Source organism: Helianthus annuus, chromosome 10 (genome assembly GCF_002127325.2).
Source record: "Helianthus annuus cultivar XRQ/B chromosome 10, HanXRQr2.0-SUNRISE, whole genome shotgun sequence".
Taxonomy (NCBI): Eukaryota; Viridiplantae; Streptophyta; class Magnoliopsida; order Asterales; family Asteraceae; genus Helianthus; species Helianthus annuus.
In genome coordinates, this window is record NC_035442.2 from 7,350,279 (window position 1) to 7,374,044 (window position 23,766).

The following is a 23,766-nucleotide window of genomic DNA, read 5'->3' on the forward strand; positions in this document are numbered from 1 at the left end:
GAGTCGCAACCGTCGTAGTTTCGAGTCGCAACCTCGTGGTTTCGACTTGTCATGCTTTGGTTGCGAGTCGCAACGGCGTGGTCTCGAGTCGTAAAGCCGTGGTTGCGAGTCGGAAACTGTCCCTTTCATACACACGTGATGATGCAGATGCATCAGTCCATTTTGTACCAAGAATTCAGGCCCAAATCCGGAAATAACCAATAAGATTTCTACAAACACTTTTCCTCATTTGACCATTAGACCATATAGATCAAACTTTACCATTTTTAAAACCTTCAAACCACATTCAAGAAGTTCATCCTATGTTCATCATTTTTCTAGGGTTTTCATGTCAACCTAACCATATATTTATGATCCAAAATCACATATTTTAACAAGATTAACATTGCAAGAACAAAGAGCATACAATACATAGCCGAAACTTATGTTAATCAATCATCATTTTGCAAGAAACAAAGAAGTATAGTTTGATTGGCCATGAACACTTGTAAACTACCATTTTCTAGTCATTTTAAACATGTCACAAGTATTCACACATAAATGGTTTTCACATATATTTTACTTCACAAATCACCCTAGAATCATGCATAATGTTCCTAACCAAACATTTTCTTTTCTATTTCATAAACACATCATTCAAGCAAACATACAAGGCATTAATTACACACTAACCGGTTTGTGAAGAAGGAGCCGAAAACAAAGGAAGAAGGTGAGGGAAGATGAAGTGTCCGTATGGTGATCTTGTCCGAGATCCTTGCTTGAATCCGAAAGTTGGAGAAGGTTGGGATGATGTTTGAGGGTTTTCTTAGTTGAGAGAAAAAGTAGAAGTGTATGTGTGTGTAAAATGGAAGAAGTGGGGGAAAGGTGGGATATATACAAGGGGATGTTTCGGGTTGGGCTTGGGGTTTCGGCCCAAGCCGGTTACGGCCCAAAGGCCCACTCGCAACCAAGCGGTTGCGAGTCGTGGTCTCGACTCACATACATATATATATAATACATACATACAACACACGTTAAGCAAATAAAGATCACGTTTCCATTTAATAATATTTATATACACAAAATATTACAAGGTGTTCGTTCGGAAAAACCTCGAGTGTCACATAAAATTATCATATTTTCCCTGACTAACAACACATACCCTTTTATCAACCACATCTCTCCCATTAGCCGTTTGTGCATGTTGCTGTGCTGGTGGTGTGATTTGATGATAGATGGCCTTCTTATGATAGTCGTTGTTTCCGAAAGGATTCTGGGCTCCGGTAGCTTCACGGTTTTTGCACTCTCTCTTGAAATTCCCCTTCTCCCTGCAACGAAAACATGTAACTTTAGATTTATCAAAACCCAAAGCTGAAACGTTTGCATCACGAAAATCATCACGGCCTGTAATTTGTTTAAACTTTTCAGCACGTCTCATCACACTCGCCATACACCATTTGATATCCATCAATTCCATTTCCTCAGCATCGATTTGATCGTAATCCTCTTTCGTGAGCATTGGATTTCCGATCTTTCCTGCAACAAAGCAACTATAAGACTCTAAAATCATCCCTAACAAAGACATTTGATTTTTTGCAATATTTTTCAGTGTAGTCTTGATCATTTTCAAGGCTTAACACAATGTTACACTGAAGTTTTCTACCATTCTTTGTTACAGAGATATTAGGATCGTATGATGAAAATCTTGTGCTGTTTGATCCTTGAGATGCCTTCTTCTCAGGAGAATCTTTAACACTGTAAGCAGTTTCGATCTTTGGAGAATACTTTGTAGAATCAGTAGCACCACTCTTATAATACAAACTGATATCCTGTTCTCCATCATAGTTTTTCATTCTAGCGATCTTCCTCTGCTCCATCTCCTGAGCTTCCAGATGCTTGATAAAGTCTCCCAGGGTCATTTTCTTATAATCTGTTTTGTTTGACCGCAGCATCATCAGAAATGTTCCCCATGTTTCATATGGTAGCGCATCTGCAAGTTTTTCAATCAATTCATCAGTATCTTTCTTAACACCAAGTTTCGTCATATTTCTCACCAAGTTACAATATCTATCAATTATTTGCTTGGTACTTTCATTTTTCAATCCCCTAAATAAATCAAATTCCTTTTTCATGAGAGACATCTTATTCCTAAGCATATCGTCACTTCCAGTAAACTTTGCTTCCAACTCTGTCCAAATAGAATGTGCGGTTCCATCATGTTGAAGCAGTATCAAAATATCTTCTTTTATCGCTTGCTGAAGCAGACTCACCATCAATTTCTCATCTCGATATTTCTTTTTATCTGCAGTACTCATCTCTCTAAGTGTTAACGGAGTACCATTCACAACATCGTTCTTTGTAGGCTTAACATACGGCTCTTCAGTGTGTTCCCACGCATCTAGATGATAAGCTTCTACCCAATTTCCAAAACGTTCAGACCACACATTATAGTCATCAATATCCATGAGTTTGGGTGGCTTCTGAGACGTCCCGGTTTCATTTTCAATCATTTCACTTTGAGTCACTGACATCGGTGTTGCAAAAGCATTATAAAACTCAGAATCCATGATAAACAGAATACTTTTTTCAAACAAACACAACTTCAAATGGTCAGACAAAGTTCAAACTAACACAATTGCAACTTTCAAACGACAGAATGTCTTTCAAACGATAAATTCAAACGGATGGTACTTTTTAAACGGTCGATCAAAACTTTCAAACGACAGGACCAATTTCAAACGATTGGACAGCACATTCAAAAGATGGGACCCAAATTTCAAACGGTCATATCATTTTCAAACGATCACTCAAACGACTGGGCAATTTCAAACGGACAGGCACGGTACTCGTTCAAACGGACACCAGTTTTCAGTCAATTTTCACCATTTTTACTTCAAATTTTAAGCTGAAACTTTCAAAGCTTTGTTAATTGTCAATTCTGAACATCGTGTGAAGATTTGAGCCACATTTAAACGTAAAAAGTATCGGTTTATGAAAGAAGGTGTAGAAAATCATATTTTCAGGCTGAAAATGGCAAGAACTCCTCGTCCTGAGCTCTGATACCAATTGTAGGATCGTGAAACGCGACCTGAATGAGTCGTTCGGAAGAGCTCTAATCCGTTTCAGAGGCGGAAACTAAGAAACGAACTTGTAAACAGCTAGAAAATCACTATAATCCTCTTTTCATTCAATAAACCATTGTCTACAACGAGAGGAAATACCGGCAGCACCTCGGTATCGAATTACACAATCGTTACAAATGTCAACCGTTTGACAGCTATATATAGGCGATGCATGACCGTTTGAACATGCTCAAACGGCCAGCATTACACTCAAACGAAGTGCCTCAAACGACCACCCTCAAACGACCAACCTCTATTCAAACGGCCAGCATCTCTTCAAACGGCTACGACTCCTCAAACGGCCAGCTATCCTTCAAACGGAAAGGCTTCATTCAAACGGCCAGGATTCATTATCTTGTTTCGTGATGTCATGCTTGATCAAATCCATTCTGAGACTTAGACTCGACATCAGACGAAGACGACAGATGACTGCACCAACAATAATTACATACGAAAGAGAGGAAGATTGACGGCAGACAGAAGGTTAGGGGATCAGACGACAAAGAAAAAAGGGCGCAATATTCGACAGCTAACGAAGGAAAAAAAAAAGAGGAAGCTTGGGATCGAAGGTTTTAGCAAAAAGTTTATTGCTCTTGTTTGGTTAGACATCGTTTATTATTTTTAGGTTGTTTAAACTTGAATATCTAAACATTTTTGCTGAATTTTATTGCTTTAAATTTATTTGTGTTTCACTTTTGATTATGAGTAGCTAAATTTTTATGGTTGCCTGGGTTTGATGAACTAGACGAATTGTTTAATTAATTAACTTTTGGTTTTGAATGAATGTGATGATTTATAAGTTATAATTTTTGAACCCGATTCTAATTATTTGTGTGTTGGTGTTGATTGGTTTGATAATATATTTGTTGGTTTCATTGCTCTAGATACTTAGAAATATACTTTAGAGCCGGGAGTCAGTCTAGGTTGTACCTTTGAGTCTAGACCTTGAAGGTGAGAAATCTAATTCAAGTTTAATAATTATTAAAACCAATTGATTAAAACGTGCAATCTTTTCTAGGGATGAGAAATCTAATCTAGAATTGCTAGGTTATTAGCTGGGCGTTGTTTGGCAGTTTGGGTGGCCGATAACTCGGGTTCATCTGTTTATTCGCGTCTAGAGTTTCCTAGGGTCTCGGTGTTCTTAGTTATTTCTGCTTCATAATTTGAGGGTTTTAGTGAATAAATTACTTTATACCTGATAGTTGTGGGATTTGGTGGTCGATAACTCGAGTCAGTCCATTTTAGCACTTCATCACTTGTCATACTGTTTGGTTCGGTTTACCTTCCGGGGGTCTATCGGGTTAGACAGAGTCTTCATTCAAAACCAAGGTTAGGATTTTATTCATGAGTCTAGAGATTCTTGCCTAGGTAACCTTCTTTCCTATCATCTTTGATTTCACCTTCGTAGCCTTCAGTTTGCATCTTGGTAGTCTAGTCCGCATTAGTTAATATTAAGATATTAGTTAATTAGTTAATTAAAACACTCAAAATCCAAACAACAAAACAATTAAGTATAGTTAGTGTAGAGTTAGTCTAGTCAGAGTCTAGTAAACGTACTCAGTAGAGTCTCGTGGGTTCGACACTCGGACTTACTTTGGCTATACTACATTGACCGGTACACTTGCCGGTTGTGTGGTCTAGGTTTAGAGAGTCTTAGTTATAAATTTAAAAGTAGGGTGTCTAGATTAGGTTAGTTTTTTTATAGACCATAACTTGCACATCAAGTTTATATTTATATTTAAATAAAAAAAAGTTTTCTTTTATTCGAATGTTGCCGAGCGGTCACATTTGACCAAGCGACCTCGTTCCACGCGTTTTGAGCTCGTTACCACGATGGAGCCCAACCCATGGCGCCCCTCTTTAAATCCGAGGGTGTGGTGGTATAGCGCCCCGGGGCGCTATAGATGGTGAGCTGGCGGGGGTGACGCCTCCACACCCTCCGGCCTTATTAATACAGTGATACAAATTTTTGTTAACTATACAATTTTGTATACAATTTTGAATACCTTAAATGGCTTCTAACCGCTTCAACTGTTTTTCTAAATAGCCCATACCTCCTTTTTATAGTGCGTTCTTTTGGCTACATTCACGACCAACCACAATTGACATGGTCACATAAAATAACAAATATCACAATTTTAATTCTCTACCTTAAACAAGGGTATAATCATTCACATACATCTTGGGAATCAAAATCTGTATGTGAAGTTTTTAAAATATAAAGAGTATAAAAAGTGGTTGTGACTGGAGGAGAGAGAAAATGTTACTGTTCATCTGTATATTTGGGGGGACATTGTTCTCCCACTGTAATTTTTTAATATATATTGAAAGTGGTTGTGAGTGAAGAAGAGAGAAAAATGTAATGATAAATGTATAAAAATATTATTTAATTAAAAAAGAGAGAGAAATAGTATTTGTTTTTAGTGGAAATATATTGATATAGGAGTTGTTTTTTAGTGGAATGTATGTATATTTTTAGGGACCTAGATGTGAATGCTCATTGTTTATATCCTTCTTTCAAAAAAAAGTTATTGTTTATATCCATCTTCCTTAATTGTTTTATAAAAAAGACCTTTAATTTATTAACTGTTACATTTATTAAAAAAAGACTTTTAATTTATTAAGTGTTACATTTATTGAAAAAAAGACCTTACATTACTATATATAGCACCATTCAAACCAAACTAAGGTTCATCACATCATTTGATTCAGTCATGGACACTTACAAGATGACTGAAGAAGAGGAAGGGCTACTTAGAGTGAATCAAATAAACGGGGGAATAGTTCTTCCTATAGTCATTAAAACCGCTATCGAACTCGATCTCTTTGAGATCATGGCAAAGACTCCTGTTGGCAACTTCTCTTCTTTGGATCTTGCTTCCAGTCTTCCTAGACAAACCCAGGAGACCCCAGTGTTAATTGAACGGATTCTTCGGTTTCTAGCCGGCCACTCGGTTGTCACATCAACCGTAGTAAAGGATGAACATAGAGATTCTAGGAACTTATATGGCATGACAGCAGTGTCCAAAAACTATGTCCAAAGGCAAGACAGGACGTCGCATGCTTCATCACTTCTCTTTATCAACGATAAACTACTTGTTAATTGTTGGTTAGTTATCTATATTCACTTCTTTTATATATAAATGAACCCTACCATACATACATACATACATACATACATACATACTTACATACATACATACATACATACATACATACTTACATACATATATATATATATATATATATATATATATATATATATATATATATATATATATATATATATCAGATAGTGAAAGTTTTAAATGAGATGAAATTTTTTTGTAAGAGTAAAAAATAAGAAATTTTAATCAATAAGAATGCGTAATTGTATTTCATTTAATTTGTGTATTTAATATTAGTGCATGTAAGAGTATGTTGGTAAACTTAGATAGATCATTAATTAGTGGATTTCATTTCTAATAGCTGACTACATTAAAGTTGTAACTTATTTTCAAAAAATATATTTTTTTCAAAGAATAAAAAAATTAATTTAAAGTGTAGGATAAATTACAAGGTGTGTAGGATGAATTACGAGTTGCATAGAATAAATTTCAATATGTGTGGGATAAATTTTAAAACGTATAGAATAAATTTTGATATGTATAGACCAAAATTTTAGTGTGTGCGAAAATTTTAGTGTGTGTGATGATAGTATTTATGACCAATTAATTAGTAAAATATAATAAGAAATGAGATTAGATAAAAACTATTTAATCTTTTACAATTGTATCATTTGTTCTTTTTCATCTTAATTTAATTATCTTCTCAAATGAACCTCTCCCATATCAGATAACATGTCAAGCAAGTTGTAATTAGCATGAACAATTGATTTATAAAATAATTAATGCGTTATTATAAGTTATAAAAAGTTGTCTACACCTATTTTTTTCCCAAATTTTACCGTAAAATCCATACAATCCGTTGATCGGCAGACAAATCTCGTTTTGCTCATGCTGTAATTTCCAGCCGAAAGATGAAACTTTTACTTGGAGAAACTTGAAGCGTTTTTTTTTCAAAACTAGAAGTTCGCACTTGTTACTTTTTAATGGAGAAGAAGAAATAAAGATGAAAAACAAAATATAAATGCATGGCATCGGGATATACCATTAAGAGAACAGAGAAGAAATTATATATATATTAAAGAGAAAGGTCGGTGGCTACATGCCACCTACCCTTTCTCTTTAGTCTTCCTTTTCCTCTTACCTTTCTATCGTCATTTTCTTCAAGAACTTTCTAGGACTATACGTAATTAACTTGCTCCAAATCCCCAGAGCCCTCAAAATTAAACACAAACCAAATCAAAATATCATAAAACCCAAACCATAGAATCGATCGATCATGGCGCGAGGAAATCAACCGGAGACGGAGTACTTGCTCGGATTTCATCAACAATATCCGATTCACCAGAGTCAAACGAGTCGCATCTGACGCCGGATTTGTGGCCAAGGAGCTGTTGAAGAGCACCGGTAAGGCGGAATGGGCGATGCCCTTATGTTATTTTTTGTTTCTCGCTTTGAACCTTTTTGTTTGAATCGATGTTAGTGTCAATCCGACTGTGAGTCTGGATCTACGTGATAAAAGGTTATGATGATGAGGTATTGAGGTTGACCTCATCTGAGCCTCCATAGCCGCAAGTAACTTGAAAATATTTAGGTGTTGAAGGTTGTAAAATTATTTTCAGAAATTTATATGGTCAAACATAGAATAAAAAAGACTTTGATTGCAACTCCTTTTTTGTGTTAACTTTTTTCTTTTTCGTTGTTCCTAATACGTCGTCGTTTTCAGTTAGTTTGAAGCCAACGTTATTGGTGGTGGTGGTGTTGAGTTCATCCATGGGATGTGGTTATGCTAAACGATCAGAAACAGAATTGGTGTATCACTTTCATTGTCATCCAATACATACGTAAGTAATTTGGTTAGGTTTGAAATGAGAATAACCTGAAAAGGTAGGTGTATAGTTGGAAAGTTATTCTTTTCGATTTTTGAGTAATTGCATGTCAATCCCTGAAGTATGAGCCTTTTTTGTGTTGTTCATACTTCATACTATTCTAAAAATGTGAATGATGTATTTGAATATCTAGAACAGCCTAGAGCATGGAGAACAAAAATCTAATCTATTTGAACGATACTAATGGCAAAACAATAGCTTTTACAATATAGGTAAAAGTGGTTAGGCTTTGGAGAAAACCAAATCCTAAAAAAAGTTGGTGAGATATGGGCTATTGGGATGGTGCTCATGGATGAAACGGTACATCGGGTAAGACAACAAATGTAGTGTACAAGGAGATTTTTAGTGAAACGCATGATCCAGGTAACAATCCTCTCCCTTTGAATTCAGTTTCTTTTGAAATCTCCTGGAACAAAATTACTGAGAATCCAAGTTGGTTTTATTTTAGTTTCAGTTTTACGGATTAAGGTGCCCTTTCATGGTGGTGTGAAATGGGAAATGGATAAGAGTTATTTTTTTTTCTCTAAAATATGTTGTGGAAAACTTACGTGGTAAAATGGGTGATTTCAAAAAGTATTTATTTGTGATCATTTGACCATGAGTAAATAACTCTGCTACTAAAAAGGGCAATCACAAACTCACTATCCGAGAGGTAATTCTTGGTGTTGGTCACTTCAAAGTCCTTTTCAATTGAATTTTGAGATTTTTTTTTGTTTGAATGTTTTGATTGTTTGTCAAATCTACAGGGGTTGATGATTTACATACATGTGGATCACTATAGTCAAAAGATTCGGCTTATTTGCTATCAGTTTATGGACCACCTTGCAAACATCAAAGAATGAGTGATTCATACTTTGTTTTGTTAGTCGACATGTGTAGAATGATTATTGTTTCTTTTTATTTTAGGGGCTATGATGATAACTCACTCTTTGTGCATTGTTCAGTGTTGGCATGTATTTGTCTGTGCTTTTACATCACAATCGGATTATGCAGCGATGGTGGTTTATCCTCTTCATTTTGAAGATGAGATATTCCGTGTCTTGGCGGGGAAGCTGACATGCTGTGGTGTTTAAGTGCTTGCATCACAGTCGGACTATGCAGCCATGGCAGTTTATCCTCTTCATTTTGAAGATGAGGTATTCCGTATCTTGGCGGGGCATAAGCTTCACATATCTGAGCCTCATTCTTCCTTTGTTTTGTATGCTAACGGTCCTTTGTTGACATTGTCCTTTTATTTTTTCCCTACTTGAATAGTTTTGGCTTTATGCTTAGCTTGAATGCCTCTTCGTGTGATTTACTTTGCTTTGACAAAGTGATTGGGCAATATACTCATGCTATGATGCTAGGAGATGGTTGCCATGATCACATGGCAACCAGTAGGTTTGTAACCTGTTTTGGGTTTGTTTTCCTCTAGGTGAAATGCTCTAAAAGAACCACAAAACTCTACCAAATGTAAGTTATTTAATTATGTTTCAGATTCGTAGGATTGATAGATGTAAACTGATTATACCAATCTATCACTGACTTGGTTATTAGTTGCTAAATCATGCCAACATAATTTGAAATTAGTAGTCGAATAGTTGTTTTTATTCCTTTGTTTGTTATTTTTTTGGGTCTTTTCAAATTAACTTTAGTTTGTATTATTGTGTATTGAATCAGCTTGCAAAGCTAGGATGGGATCGCAGGTGTCACTTCAAGGTATTTTTTGGTTTATTTCTTTCAAAGGTAAATTCACACGTCACGCGTGTGACTTGATGTCGCCGCCGCAACGCGCGGCGCTGGTAAAAAAGTAGTAAAGATGAAAAACAAAATATAAATGCATAGCATCGGGATTCCAATTTTTAAAATATTTACCTTTCCAAGAAATTACAGTTGGATTTTAATTAAAATTCATTATTATTACTCTAATTAATAAACCAAATTCTATAAATTAAATACTGGTGGTATTAGGGGAGTGGGGGTGGTCCGTGATGGACCATCCATCAGACCATCACTCGTGAAACTATCACTAACACCGCCGCCACCTATTCCCATCATTTGTGAAACTTTAACGCCTTGATAATATCACGCGTTGAAGTTTGTTGAATGTATGTGTATGACTTGTACATTGTGTATTAATACTTGTACATTGGAATCCCATCACTAGTGATGACCACCGCCACTAAAGAATGCTTGTGAGTGATAGAATAGTGGTTGCTGACATGACGAAACATGATTGGATGTTTGTGAGTGATGGAATTTCATTACTAGTGACCACCCCCACTCCTCTTATGCTTAGCCAGTAACATTTTTCTCAAATACGTATATTTTTTTAACTAATTTATATTATGTTCTTATATTATCTTGACTATGTTATAAACTCGTCTTTTACACGGTTGAATAAAAGAATCAAATAGTTAGTAATGAATATTTAAGTTATAAAACGATAATTTTAGACGTTTTTCAAATGCCAAATAAATTTAATTTGTATCGTGTATGATCAATATGTGTCATGTTTATCAAGTTTATAAATATGAAAGGAATTAATTCATCTAATATAGATGCTACATCATCAACTTTCTCATAAGTTTTAGCACTCACAACAACCATTGTTTGTATTTTTTTTAAATTGAATGAATTATATATAGGCGCACAATGTTAGAATCTCGTGTATTACACTACACAACTTAAGTAAATGTAATGTTTAGCACTTAATAACAAAAAAAAAATGTTACGTTTTTAGAAAAGTCGTGTATTGTTTGAGTTGAATACACATGTTTATTACACCAACATCAGTATTAAATAATATTACAAATATAACTTGATCCTCTATTTATATAATCTGCTACTAATATTAGTATCTTAAGTTATACTATTAATAAAATTATAAGTATTTGTACATGTTATATGATAATCTACTAGCTTACAACCCCGTGTATTACACGGGTTGAATGACGAAAAATGTAAATTATAAACTTGTATATAATCCTTATTAATGAAATGACTTATTTAGATAAATTAGTAAAACAAAAGAACAGTTATATTTTTGTTACTTGTACATGTGATTTGATACTTCATTAGTAATTATTGTTTATATCCAAATAATATATTTTATCTTAACAAATATATATGGTTAGGGTAAAATAAAAACTTATACGAGTTGTGATAACTTAGAGAACTCAACCTTACAAAAGGTTTTTTGAATTTTTTACAGAGGGTGTGAATGAGCGGTTAGAGACTCAATGTGTTAAACTTTTTTTATTTTAGATTCAAATGGTTAAAATCACTAAAACATAGGGACTCAAAAAGCAATTTACTATTAAGTAAATTTGTAATTATACGTTTGATCTCTAACTATATTAAATAATATTATACTTATATATATTATTTGATACATTTATATTTGTTAGAGATAATTATTAATTAAATTTGAATTTAGACGTTTATCTCTAACTATATTAATTAATATTATATTATATTTTGTGTATAAAATTAATATGTAATACTATTATTAAAAGGGAGGAGTGACACCAGAGATTGACATGTGTACAAAAAGATTTTCATTTATTAGTATAGGAAGATTAGTAGTTATATATTGCTTTCATCCAAATAATATATTCTACGTTATTAAGTTGGTATGCTCGAGTCAAATTGTCGATATTTTTATACTTTGGTTCTTCTTCGTTTTTTTTTTCTTTTTTAATAATATGTATAAAGAAAATATTATTATTTAGTATCAATAAAAATATTATTTTTATATAAAACAATTGGTAGAGGATCCTGTAAAAAGTGCTCAAAGTGTGAGAAGTGTATTATAACACTATATATAATACTATATAACACCATATAAACACCGTATAACAATCTGTAACACCATATAATACCATATAACACTATGTAACACTATATATCATTATATAACAAATATAACACTATAGTTTGTCTGATAGCATGTCTATGATAGATGTATAGTGTTATATTTGTTATATAATATTATATAGTGTTACATAGTGTTATATGGTATTATATGGTGTTACATATTGTTATACGGTGTTTATATGGTGTTATATAGTATTATATATAGTGTTATAATATACTTCTCACACTTCTCACACTTTAGGCCCTTTTTACACTATCCTTACCCTAAAACAATTAACATAATAATGTATCAAACAAAACAATTTGAATAAATATATATAAGGTAACTAAAAGTAAGAAAACCATTTCACATTTAGTTATTTTAGTTTTAGTATTGTTTTGTATTTGTATTATTATAGAGTTCTTATATATGATTATGAATAATTTATTGAGAAAGAGAAAAATCAACCATCTGTAGAAATGATATTGATATTGAAAGAGTAAAATGATTATATATTTACTATAATCTCTATCTATTTTTATTTACATCAATTTTGTTTTAGGTTTGTATTTATTTTTTAGATTTGTTGAGATTTTATAGGAGTTACAATTAAAAAAAAAGATAAATTGTTTTTATAAGAAAATATAAATAAAAAGTGTGATGTTGAAGGAGAGAATGCCAAGTCGCATTAGATGAGGTATTTTATTAATATTTAGATTATTATTAACTATTAACTATTAAATTATATATGACGTCTCCAGGTTCTCAAATCCGATTCGACCGGTCGAACCGGTTCAACCAGTGAACCAATTAAGCGTCCGGTTCTCTGTCCAATCCGGTTTTAAAAACATTGATAAAAACTAGCTATCTCCATACCAGTATAGTTTTAATTTGAAGGGTGTAATCATTAAGTATACCCTTAATTTGGACGAAGTTCAAAAAGAAGGTGACAAACTGAAGGGTTAAACATGTTTGGATATTAAAAGTGTTTGAATCAAAACAAAACCTTTTTAGAAGTCATGAATGTATAGAAATTTAGGAAAATTAGATTTAAGCCTAGGAGTGGGGGAGGCGGTGGTAGAACATGTGGCGAGTCTTATAACTTGCAAGGTGGGGAAATTCCATTGCAAATATCTTGGTTTAGTGGTTGGTGTTAGAAAAATAACCACTTATTAGAAACCACTTATCAGTTTGATAAACCACTGATCAGTTTGTCTAACCACTGATGAACTTAACTACTGATCAGTTTAAGCACTGATGAGTCTAACCGCTGATCAACCACTGTCGGTTTGAAGCAGTGGCAAGTTGAACAGAACCACTGATCAGAACAGCGCTTAGAAAAGGTTGCAAATAGAAGTAGAAAAAGAAACAGAAAACGATTAAACCGGGCTTGTGTTTGACACAATTCCCTTAAACAGATTCGTCGTCTGTTCCCAGGGTACGCCGGTTCGAAACAGCACCGCTCGCTGCCGGACTGGAACACTTGCCTGAAAAGTAAACTGGAGAATGAATGCTGCAGAGAGATCGAGAGAAGAGATTGTCTTTTTGGTGTGTTTCAACTGATCAGCTTTGCCTTCGATTTATAGTGTCAGAAATATAACCGAAATCAGCAAATTAAAGACCAAATAATGGTCATTAGAATATCAGTTACGAAACTGATAATCATTTTGAAAAATGAAATAATGATTCTCATTCATTTCAGTTTCAAAGCATAAATCAGTTAATTGAAATAATGATCATTCATTCATTTCGGTTTCAAAAACAGAAAGTCAAGAGTGCAAAAACTGGTCCACGCGGACCCGGGTTTTCGGAACTGCATTCGTGTCCGCAGGACATGCGGGCGTACACGAGTTCAACTAAATCCGGTTCCATTTTTTGCACCCCCCCTGCGTGCGCGCGGGTAGGACTTGTGGTAAAACATGTCATAAGACTTCAAAGGCTTCATTAAGGTTTCACCTTATAAATAGCCTATCTTTTCACTCCCACACCGATGTGGGACAAGGTGAATTACCAACTTGAGACTTTCATTCACACTAAACTTCCAACAATCCCCCACATGAATGGAGGTCGATCTCAGAAACAACATAATTCCTTGTTACATTTCAGCAGTTGAGTTTTGCAAACGATAGGTAGGTGTTACCCTTTGAACCTTCGCTCATGAAATGCACTTAGCCCACTAGCTCTGAGTAAAACTCGATGTCTTTGAACTCGTCTGCCGTTTGTGTGGACGACAATGCACTTCACACAAGACTCTCCCTGACAAAGTCAAGTCCTCATAGTTATGTTCGTTATGGTCATGAACATGATGCCTGGTTCTGCGAGAGCCATTAGGTATTGTGCCCCAACAATACCCTTCGAAGCGACCCCACTTCTCTCTCACATAGGTGATTCACTATGTATGTTTACTTTAGTCGAATCATTAAAAGCCATAGGCTTAGCCTCACACTTGTCACTTTTAGGAATGGACTAGGAAGTTTATAAATCTTTATAATAAACTACCTTATTAAAACGTAGGGTTATCCCCCCACAGTGACCTTACTTATTCATACAATTAGGTTTTCCTATTGAACTCAATTCTTGGGATCTCCAGTCTATTGAGTTAGGTTTCCATCATATGAACTTCATTTTTCAAGGGCTTCAGTCCCATTCCCATGGACGACTTCTGTACTAACTCTCTACTTAGGCCTTTTGTCAGCGGATCTGTAATATTATCCTTTGACCTCACGTAGTCAACAGTGATAATTCCTGTAGAGATTAGTTGTCGTATCGTATTATGTCTACGTCTGATATGTCTGTTCCTACCATTATACATTGTGCTACGAGCTCTGCCAAGTGCCGATTGGCTATCACAATGTATACAAATGGCCGTTGCCGGCTTAGGCCATCTTGGTATATCCTCAACAAATTGACGTAGCCATTCTGCCTCTTCACCTGCTTTATCTAAAGCGATGAACTCAGATTCCATCGTGGATCTAGCAATAACCGTTTGTTTTGATGATTTCCACGATATCGCTGCACCTCCAAGTGTGAATACATACCCACTTGTTGCTCTGGAATCATTCGTGTCAGATATCCAATTTGCATCACAGTGTCCTTCTATAACTGCTGGATATCTGTTATAATGCAACCCGTATTCTCGAGTGTATCTTAAGTAACGAAGCAACCGAGTGATACAGTTCCAATGCATTGAACTTGGGTTGCTTGTGTATCTACTTAGCTTGCTCACAGCAAATCCTATGTATGGTCGAGTACAACTCATAAGATACATCAAGCTACCAATAATTCTTGAGTATTCCAACTGGTTTACGGGTTCACCTCTATTCTTGGCTAGATGTTGACTTGTGTCAAGTGGAGTTCTAGCTTCATTAGAGTCATTTGCATTGAACTTCTCAAGAATTTTGTCCACATAGTGGGATTGACTTAAAACAAGTCCATTTTGGGTTCGCGTGATTTTGACCCCCAAAATCACATCCGCCAGACCCATGTCTTTCATGTCAAATCTTGCTTTTAGCATGTTCTTTGTAGATTTTATGATTTTGTCATCGCTTCCAGCAATGAGCATATCATCTACATATAGACACAAAATGACATATCCATCAGATGTGTCCTTCACATACACACACTTGTCACATTCATTGATTTTGAACCCAGCATCAAGCATGACATGATCAAACTTTTGATGCCATTGTTTTGGAGCTTGTTTCAATCCATACAAGGATTTCACAAGTTTACACACTTTCTTTTCTTGCCCAATAGCTGTGAAGCCTTCGGGTTGCTCCATGTAGATTTCTTCCTCTAGAATTCCATTCAAGAAAGCTGTTTTCACATCCATTTGGTGAACTTCCAAATTTCTAATGGCGGCAATGGCAAGCACCAACCTGATGGATGTTATTCGTGTAACTGGCGAATATGTGTCAAAGTAATCTAAACCTTCTCGTTGTTTATATCCTTTGATCACCAACCTTGCTTTGTACTTATCGATGGTTCCATCTGGTTTCATCTTCTTCTTGAAGATCCATCGATATCCTAGTGGTTTACGTCCTTGAGGAAGATCCACTAGTTCCCAGGTATGGTTCTGTAAGATAGAGTCTATCTCACTTTTGATTGCCTCCCTCCACTGAGGTCCTTCTGAGGAATGTACCGCTTGTTGGTACGTTTGAGGTTCATCTTCTACCATATAGGTAAGAAACTCAGGTCCAAAGGATTTTTCAGTCCTTTGTCGTTTACTTTTCCTGATTTCAACTTCCTCGGTCTTAGATCTTTCTCGAGGTTCATCGTTTTCAACTTCACCATCAGGAACAATTTCCTCAACCGGTCTAGAAGAACTCGGTTCACTTTTATCTAAGCATGGGAACACATGTTCAAACCATGATGCATCCTTAGATTCAATTATGGTGCCTTTGCATATTCCAGGGTTCTTGGAATCATGCACAATAAAACGATAAGGACCATAAGGACGGGTGTATCCTATAAATACACAATCCACCGTTTTGGGACCTATTAGTAGCCGCTTAGGTGGTGTGACCACCACCTTAGCTAGACACCCCCACACTTTCAAGGATTTATATGGTGCTTTCTTTCCCGTCCATAGTTCGTAAGGCGTTACATCCTTTTTCTTATTGGGTATCATGTTCAACACATAATTTGCCGATAAGATTGCTTCCCCCCACATGTTTTGGTTTACACCGGAGCTTATCATCATGGCATTCATCATTTCTTTCAAGGTACGATTTTTCCGTTCCGCTATGCCATTTGATTGAGGGGAGTAAGGAGTTGTGAGTTCGTGGATGATTCCACTATTTGCACATACGTCAATAAAAGGCGAAACATATTCACCTCCTCGGTCGCTCCTTACAATTTTGATTTTCCGATTTAGTTGATTCTCAACTTCGGCTTTAAACAAGATAAACTTGTCAATAGCCTCGTCCTTACTCTTAAGTAAGTACACATAGCAATACCTTGTACTATCATCAATGAACGTGATGAAGTACTTGTTCCCACCACGAGTAGGAATTGCTTTTAGATCACACACATCAGTGTGGATCATCTCGAGGGGTTCGGTGAATCGTTCCACCTTTTTGAATGACGATTTCGTTTGTTTTGCTTCTACGCAAGTTTCACATTTATTAATTGAGTCGATATCGAATGTTGGTATGCAATCAAGTTTGATTAAACGACGAATGGAATTATAATTTACGTGACCTAGTCTACCATGCCATAAATTAGAAGACTCAATCAAATAAGTAGAACTAGTAGCGTTTTCTTTCATTGCATTCACGACAATTACATTCAGTTTAAACATTCCATTGAGGGCATAGCCCTTACCAACATAAACACCATTTTTGGTCAACACGACCTTATCCGACTCAATTACCATTTTGAACCCAAACTTGTTCAACTGCCATCCCGACACAAGGTTCTTACGAATTTCGGGAACATACAACACATTGGACAAAGTGAGTTCCTTTCCCGAAGTCATCTTCAAAACCACGTTACCCTCGCCTTTTATTTCTGCCGTGGCAGAATTTCCCATGAAAACCTTTTCTCCATTAGTCACCTCCTTGAAGGTGTTGAAAAGGCTTTTGTCAAAGCACACATGTCGAGTAGCCCCCGTATCGACCCACCAATCCTTGTTATTTTGCCCAACCATGTTCACTTCCGTGACCAAAATCGAGAGGTCCGTGACCATGGCAACAAGCTTATCGACTTCATCTACCATGTTCACTTGTTGAGCATTTTCCTTCTTCTTGGGAAGCTTGCATTCGCTAGCCTTGTGGCCTTGCTTTTGACAATTGTAACAAGTTCCAAGGAACTTCTTTTTTCCAACTCCCCCCTTAGGACCAAGGTTGGAGCGTTTCCCATGACTTTTCTTTCCGCCCTTTCCACTGTTTTTTCCCTTCGAAGATTGCCCATGTTCAACAAGATTGGCCTTCACAGTTTCAGGACCATCAACCTTTTTTAGGGCCACTTTGTTATCTTCTTCAATCCGAAGACGAACAACAAGATCTTCAATGGTCATCTCCTTTCTCTTATGCTTGAGATAGTTCTTGAAATCAACCCAACTTGGTGGCAGTTTTTCGATCATTGCAGCAACTTGGAATGTCTCGCTGAGCATCATTCCTTCCGCATGAATATCATGAAGGATAACCTGCAATTCTTGGACTTGGCTCATGACAGTTTTTGAGTCTATCATTTTAAAGTCCAAGAACTTTTCCACCACGAATTTCTTAGTGCCCGCATCTTCTGTTTTGTATTTGCGATCCAAAGACTCCCACAATTCTTTGGCAGTCTTGGCTTTGCAATACACATTATACAATGTGTCCACCAAACCATTCAAGATAAAGTTGCGGCACAGGAAATCCGAATGATTCCAAGCATGCATCGCGCTCACAGTTTGAGCATCCATCTCCCCTTCCTCAACATGGGGTTTCGGTTCAGTCAAGAACCTTGCCAGATTCAGCGTGGTCAGATAAAAGAACATCTTTTGCTGCCACTGTTTGAAATTCACACCATTGAATTTCTCTGGTTTTTCAGCATGCGAAACTGCATTAGGCAGTGGTGCAACCAGACCGGTAGTGACAGAAACAGCGGAAGTCATGACCGCAGAAACAGCACTGGTCATGACAGCAGAAACAGCAGTAGTCATCGGCTGAGATTCCATTCTGAAAAGTAAACTGATAATCAGTAAATAAAGTATGTTTAAGTTTGTTAGAAAAATAACCACTGATTAGAAACCACTTATCAGTTTGATAAACCACTGATCAGTTTGTCTAACCACTGATGAACTTAACTACTGATCAGTTTAAGCACTGATCAGTCTAACCGCTGATCAACCACTGTCGGTTTGAAGCAGTGGCAAGTTGAACAGAACCACTGATCAGAACAGCGCTTAGAAAAGGTTGCAAATAGAAGTAGAAAAAGAAACAGAAAACGATTAAACCGGGCTTGTGTTTGACACAATTCCCTTAAACAGATTCGTCGTCTGTTCCCGGGGTACGCCGGTTCGAAACAGCACCGCTCGCTGCCGGACTGGAACACTTGCCTGAAAAGTAAACTGGAGAATGAATGCTGTAGAGAGATCGAGAGAAGAGATTGTCTTTTTGGTGTGTTTCAACTGATCAGCTTTGCCTTCGATTTATAGTGTCAGAAATATAACCGAAATCAGCAAATTAAAGACCAAATAATGGTCATTAGAATATCAGTTACGAAACTGATAATCATTTTGAAAAATGAAATAATGATTCTCATTCATTTCAGTTTCAAAGCATAAATCAGTTAATTGAAATAATGATCATTCATTCATTTCGGTTTCAAAAACAGAAAGTCAAGAGTGCAAAAACTGGTCCACGCGGACCCGGGTTTTCGGAACTGCATTCGTGTCCGCAGGACGTGCGGGCGTACACGAGTTCAACTAAATCCGGTTCCATTTTTTGCACCCCCCCTGCGTGCGCGCGGGTAGGACTTGTGGTAAAACATGTCATAAGACTTCAAAGGCTTCATTAAGGTTTCACCTTATAAATAGCCTATCTTTTCACTCCCACACCGATGTGGGACAAGGTGAATTACCAACTTGAGACTTTCATTCACACTAAACTTCCAACAATCCCCCACATGAATGGAGGTCGATCTCAGAAACAACATAATTCCTTGTTACATTTCAGCAGTTGAGTTTTGCATACGATAGGTAGGTGTTACCCTTTGAACCTTCGCTCATGAAATGCACTTAGCCCACTAGCTCTGAGTAGAACTCGATGTCTTTGAACTCGTCTGCCGTTTGTGTGGACGACAATGCACTTCACACAAGACTCTCCCTGACAAAGTCAAGTCCTCATAGTTATGTTCGTTATGGTCATGAACATGATGCCTGGTTCTGCGAGAGCCATTAGGTATTGTGCCCCAACAATACCCTTCGAAGCGACCCCACTTCTCTCTCACATAGGTGATTCACTATGTATGTTTACTTTAGTCGAATCATTAAAAGCCATAGGCTTAGCCTCACACTTGTCACTTTTAGGAATGGACTAGGAAGTTTATAAATCTTTATAATAAACTACCTTATTAAAACGTAGGGTTATCCCCCCACAGTGACCTTACTTATTCATACAATTAGGTTTTCCTATTGAACTCAATTCTTAGGATCTTGATGTTCGTGAAGTGTGTTATATTTTTGATGTATATTTAAGCCCTTTTTACACTTTTAACCAAGTTTTAAATTTATAAAACACGATATTCACTAACACTAAACACACATATGGGCAAGTGCACCCATCGTGGACGTAGTATAGTGTTGGTAAGATACCGAGGTCGTCCAAGGACACAAGAGCTTTTAATACCAGTTTATCCTCAACGTCTAACCAAATCAAAAAGTTAGAAAAATGTTTTAAACTAAGAAAAATAAAAACAAACTAAATGCTGATAAATAAAATAAAATAAAAACAGATAGACAAGATGAATCACTTAGATCCGACATGTGTATTAGTACAACCTTTGATTATTTTCGCACTTTTGCACTTGTTTAAGAGATTATCTTAGTTATTGTAGTAGGCCCCTCTTTTGAAGGCGACGTTACCCTCAACCCAGTAGTTTGAGTCAGCAAGGATACAATCCTAAAGGGTCGGATTATTGAAAGATAATGAATTAAGTTATTAATGCAAATTATGGTAGGCCCCGCTTTTGGCGGTGACGTCACCCTCGGCTAAGTAGTCTGAGTCAGCAGGGATACAGTCCTAAATAGCCGGGTTATAGTATTAATAGTAGTTAACTTATGAGGGGGTCAAAGAGTTTGGATCCCCGCCATCCAATACCTATGGGCATTGAAGGAGATCCTACTAAATTTGACCCAGGTCCCAAGCAGGACCTCTAAACGCTGAATAAGGGCAAGACCCTTACCAAACCGTTCCCTTAACCCCCGACCAAGTAGCCAACATACCTCCATATAGACCGTGGAGATATGAATGGTGAAAATCTTTTATTTTATATAGACAGTAAAATAATGCCAAGACACCACGGACAAACGATAAGGAAAGATCACCTTCAACATAAGTAACTAGTTATTAAAGTCATTAATACAAAACCAAATAAAAAGTGCAAAAGATTAAAAATAAAAAGTATTATACTAAACACTTGTCTTCACCAAGTGATGTAAGAGACTTAGGCAAACATGGCCTTGATTGTCAAGAACTCTTACGATCAATCTTGGATCCCGAGACGACTCACACACTCTACGATGGACAATGGATGATGGTGGTGGATGATGGTGTTATGGTGGTGGTGGGTGGTGGATGAGGTGTGAGAGAGGTGGTGTGCCAAGGGATGAAATGGAATGAAACCAAGCTCCCCTATTTATAGGCTGAACAGAAGGCTGGGCACGGCCCCGTGTCCGCTGGACACGCCCCCGTGCCCGTCTGACACTCTCTCTCTTCATTAAGTGTAATTCGCAATTACAATAAATGCACCTGCAGCACTCTGACCACGCCCCCGTGTCCGCTGGGCACGGCCCCGTGGTGGGCAATAGAAGCTTCTACCACTTTGTCTTTTGTGCCAGGGCTGACCATTCTGGACACTGCCCCGTGCTCGCTGAGCACGGCCCCGTGTTGAGCTGGACACGCCCCGTGTCCGCTGGACACAGCCCCGTGTTGAGCTGGGCACAGCCCCATGCTCAGCTGGGCACAGCCCCATGCTCAGCTTTCATCTTGTTTTTGCTTTGGGAGATGCTGTCGAGGAGTCGGGCATGCCACGTTTCTTCCTTTTCTTTGTATTTATGTTGGATTTGGCTGCATTTTTGCTTCTTTTGTTCATTTAAGCTCTTTTAACCCTGAAAATACAAAAGGAAGACAAAAGCACACTTTTTCCAACATTAGTACTTAAAAGGGTTAGTTTTATGCCTCATTTGATGTAATTTATATGTTGCATTTTACTCACATCAAATACCCCCACACTTGAATCTTTGCTTGTCCTCAAGCAAAACTCTTTAATATGTGGCTTACACTCCCAAATGGAATGGGTAGAAGAGAAGGTTTTGGGCTTGTCTTTGAGTGTCGGGAATCCAAGATCTTTATTGGGTTTTATTTTTATACTATTTACAATCCTATTCGTTATGATTTATTTAGAACGTTTCATAGGATAAATTACTTATTTGGGCATAACATGCCTTTTTAAAATTTCATTTATATACAAGCTCACATACCTCACGGGGGATCACTCAACACTCGGCCGAAGGTGTATTTTTAGTGAATCACTCGAGAGCGGCATGGAACTTATTCCTACCATAAGCTTGCCAAGCAATCAATCCTCCTCCTTTTTAACTTTATACCATTGTAAATATCAAGAGGACTTTTTTGGGTGAAGGGTTAGGCTTGGGCTAAAGGTGGGTGGTTGGGTTAGTGGTTAGTAAAAGGGCGAAAAGCGTAAAAAGCGTCGGTTTTCGTAAAACACTTTGTTTTTTTTTTTTCTTCTTTTTTTTTTTCTTCACTTTTTTTTTATCTAATGAAGCATTTTTCAAACAAGGTTTCTTTTGATGAGCTTGTTTGTTTATTGCTAACTTCATCTTTTTTTTTTTCTTTCTCTTTTTTTTTTGTGTCACAAGAAAACCGAGCTTTGTTACTAAAATAAAGGGGGTTAAAATGAAAAAGGTTTTGGTGGGTAAAGGGTGTTTGTTTTTGGGAAAGAAACGAAAAGGTTTAGGCTCAAAGGGGTTAACTAGGGGGATTTTTGGGTAGGTGGTAAAAAAAAAGAAAATTAATGGTGTAGAAATAAAAAGGGGTTAGTCCTAATGCCTCCATCATTTACTTACTCGGGTTTAAGTTGGTAAGGACCGGGAATGTATCGTCGTGGCAAGTTCTAGAGTCGTAAGAACCAAGCGGCTATTCACACAAGAAACGAAAAATGAGCATTTAGTTTAAAGATGTATATTTGTATGCTCAATAAAGGCTCAAAACTCACTTTTGTGGGAATGGGTTTTTAATGTGATCAAGTATATATAATCAAATTTTAATTAGACTTGTCATGCCTTTTCATAATTTTCTTATGTTGGTTCTTTTTATCACGACGCTATCGGTTGTAAATTTGTAAAAATATAACCTTTTTAGAACTTGTTATTCCCAAATTAAACCAAGACAAGTAAAAAAAATGAAAAGTTTTTGAAAAAAATTGGGGTGTTTAGCGGTTCCAATTGAGTTTTGTGTAAGGCTTGTAATTAGGACTTGCAAAGTTCAAGGTTTTAGCATCCCCCCACACTTAAATTACACATTGTCCTCAATGTGTTCCAAAAATAAGTTTTTCGGTTGATTAAAATGTGTAAAAGTGGGTTAAAAACAAGATTTTATGGTACTGGGTAGCTGAACACGGGGTGGTGTTGGCTGAACACGGCCCCATGTCCAGACTGCCAGTACCAAAAGTAAACAGAAGGCTGGGCACGGGGGCGTGTTCAGTGAGCACGGCCCCGTGTCCAGGTACCTGAACTGGGCATTTCTGCAGATTTTTGGGCACGGGGGCGTGTTGGGTGAGCACGGCCCCGTGCTGAACTTGCAGTAATGAAGAAAAATTGTTGAAAGGCTCTGTTTTTGCGCATGGGGTGTTGGTTCAAGCTTCCCTTAGTATCCTTCACCATCCCGAGTGTGTTTTATTCCTGCAAATTAAAACTAAACTAGAAAGCATAAAAGTTAAACTAATCTAAAACTAAGGATAGTTCCGCGGAATGCCTCCGTGGTGCGCCACGTTTATAAGGGTCCTTGGCTAGACCCTCCTTATCGGGTGGTTCAGGCTCATCTTCAATTAGGGGGTCATCATTGCCGATTGGATATTTCATTGATCGCTCAAGATCGATACTCTTTTTA

The 23,766-nt window shown here is 36.8% G+C and overlaps 1 protein-coding gene and 1 long non-coding RNA gene across 5 annotated transcripts; both read left to right on the plus strand.

Annotated features, from left to right (window-relative positions):
* Positions 1-5,815: 5,815 nt before the first annotated feature.
* On the plus strand, positions 5,816-6,244 carry LOC110924160 ((Iso)eugenol O-methyltransferase-like). Its single transcript, XM_022168195.1, has one exon. It carries the CDS (start codon positions 5,816-5,818, stop codon positions 6,242-6,244), a length of 429 nt encoding a protein of 142 aa, XP_022023887.1.
* A 753-nt stretch (positions 6,245-6,997) lies between these two features.
* Positions 6,998-10,519, plus strand: LOC110923295. 4 transcript variants are annotated; one of them, XR_002583938.2, is made up of 6 exons: positions 7,003-7,612; positions 7,932-8,049; positions 8,293-8,457; positions 8,543-8,746; positions 8,841-9,546; positions 9,754-10,516. It is a non-coding gene; the product is annotated as an uncharacterized LOC110923295 (long non-coding RNA). The 4 variants fall into 4 exon arrangements; XR_002583937.2 differs by having other exon boundaries at positions 7,004-7,612; positions 8,307-8,457; positions 9,754-10,514; XR_002583939.2 differs by having other exon boundaries at positions 6,998-7,612; positions 7,932-8,457; positions 8,549-8,746; positions 9,754-10,519.
* The last annotated feature ends 13,247 nt before the right edge of the window (positions 10,520-23,766 follow it).

Coding starts and splice junctions, on each gene's coding strand:
- LOC110924160 (XM_022168195.1), top strand. CDS start 5,816: ATGGACACTTACAAGATGACTGAAGAAGAGGAAGGGCTACTTAGAGTG.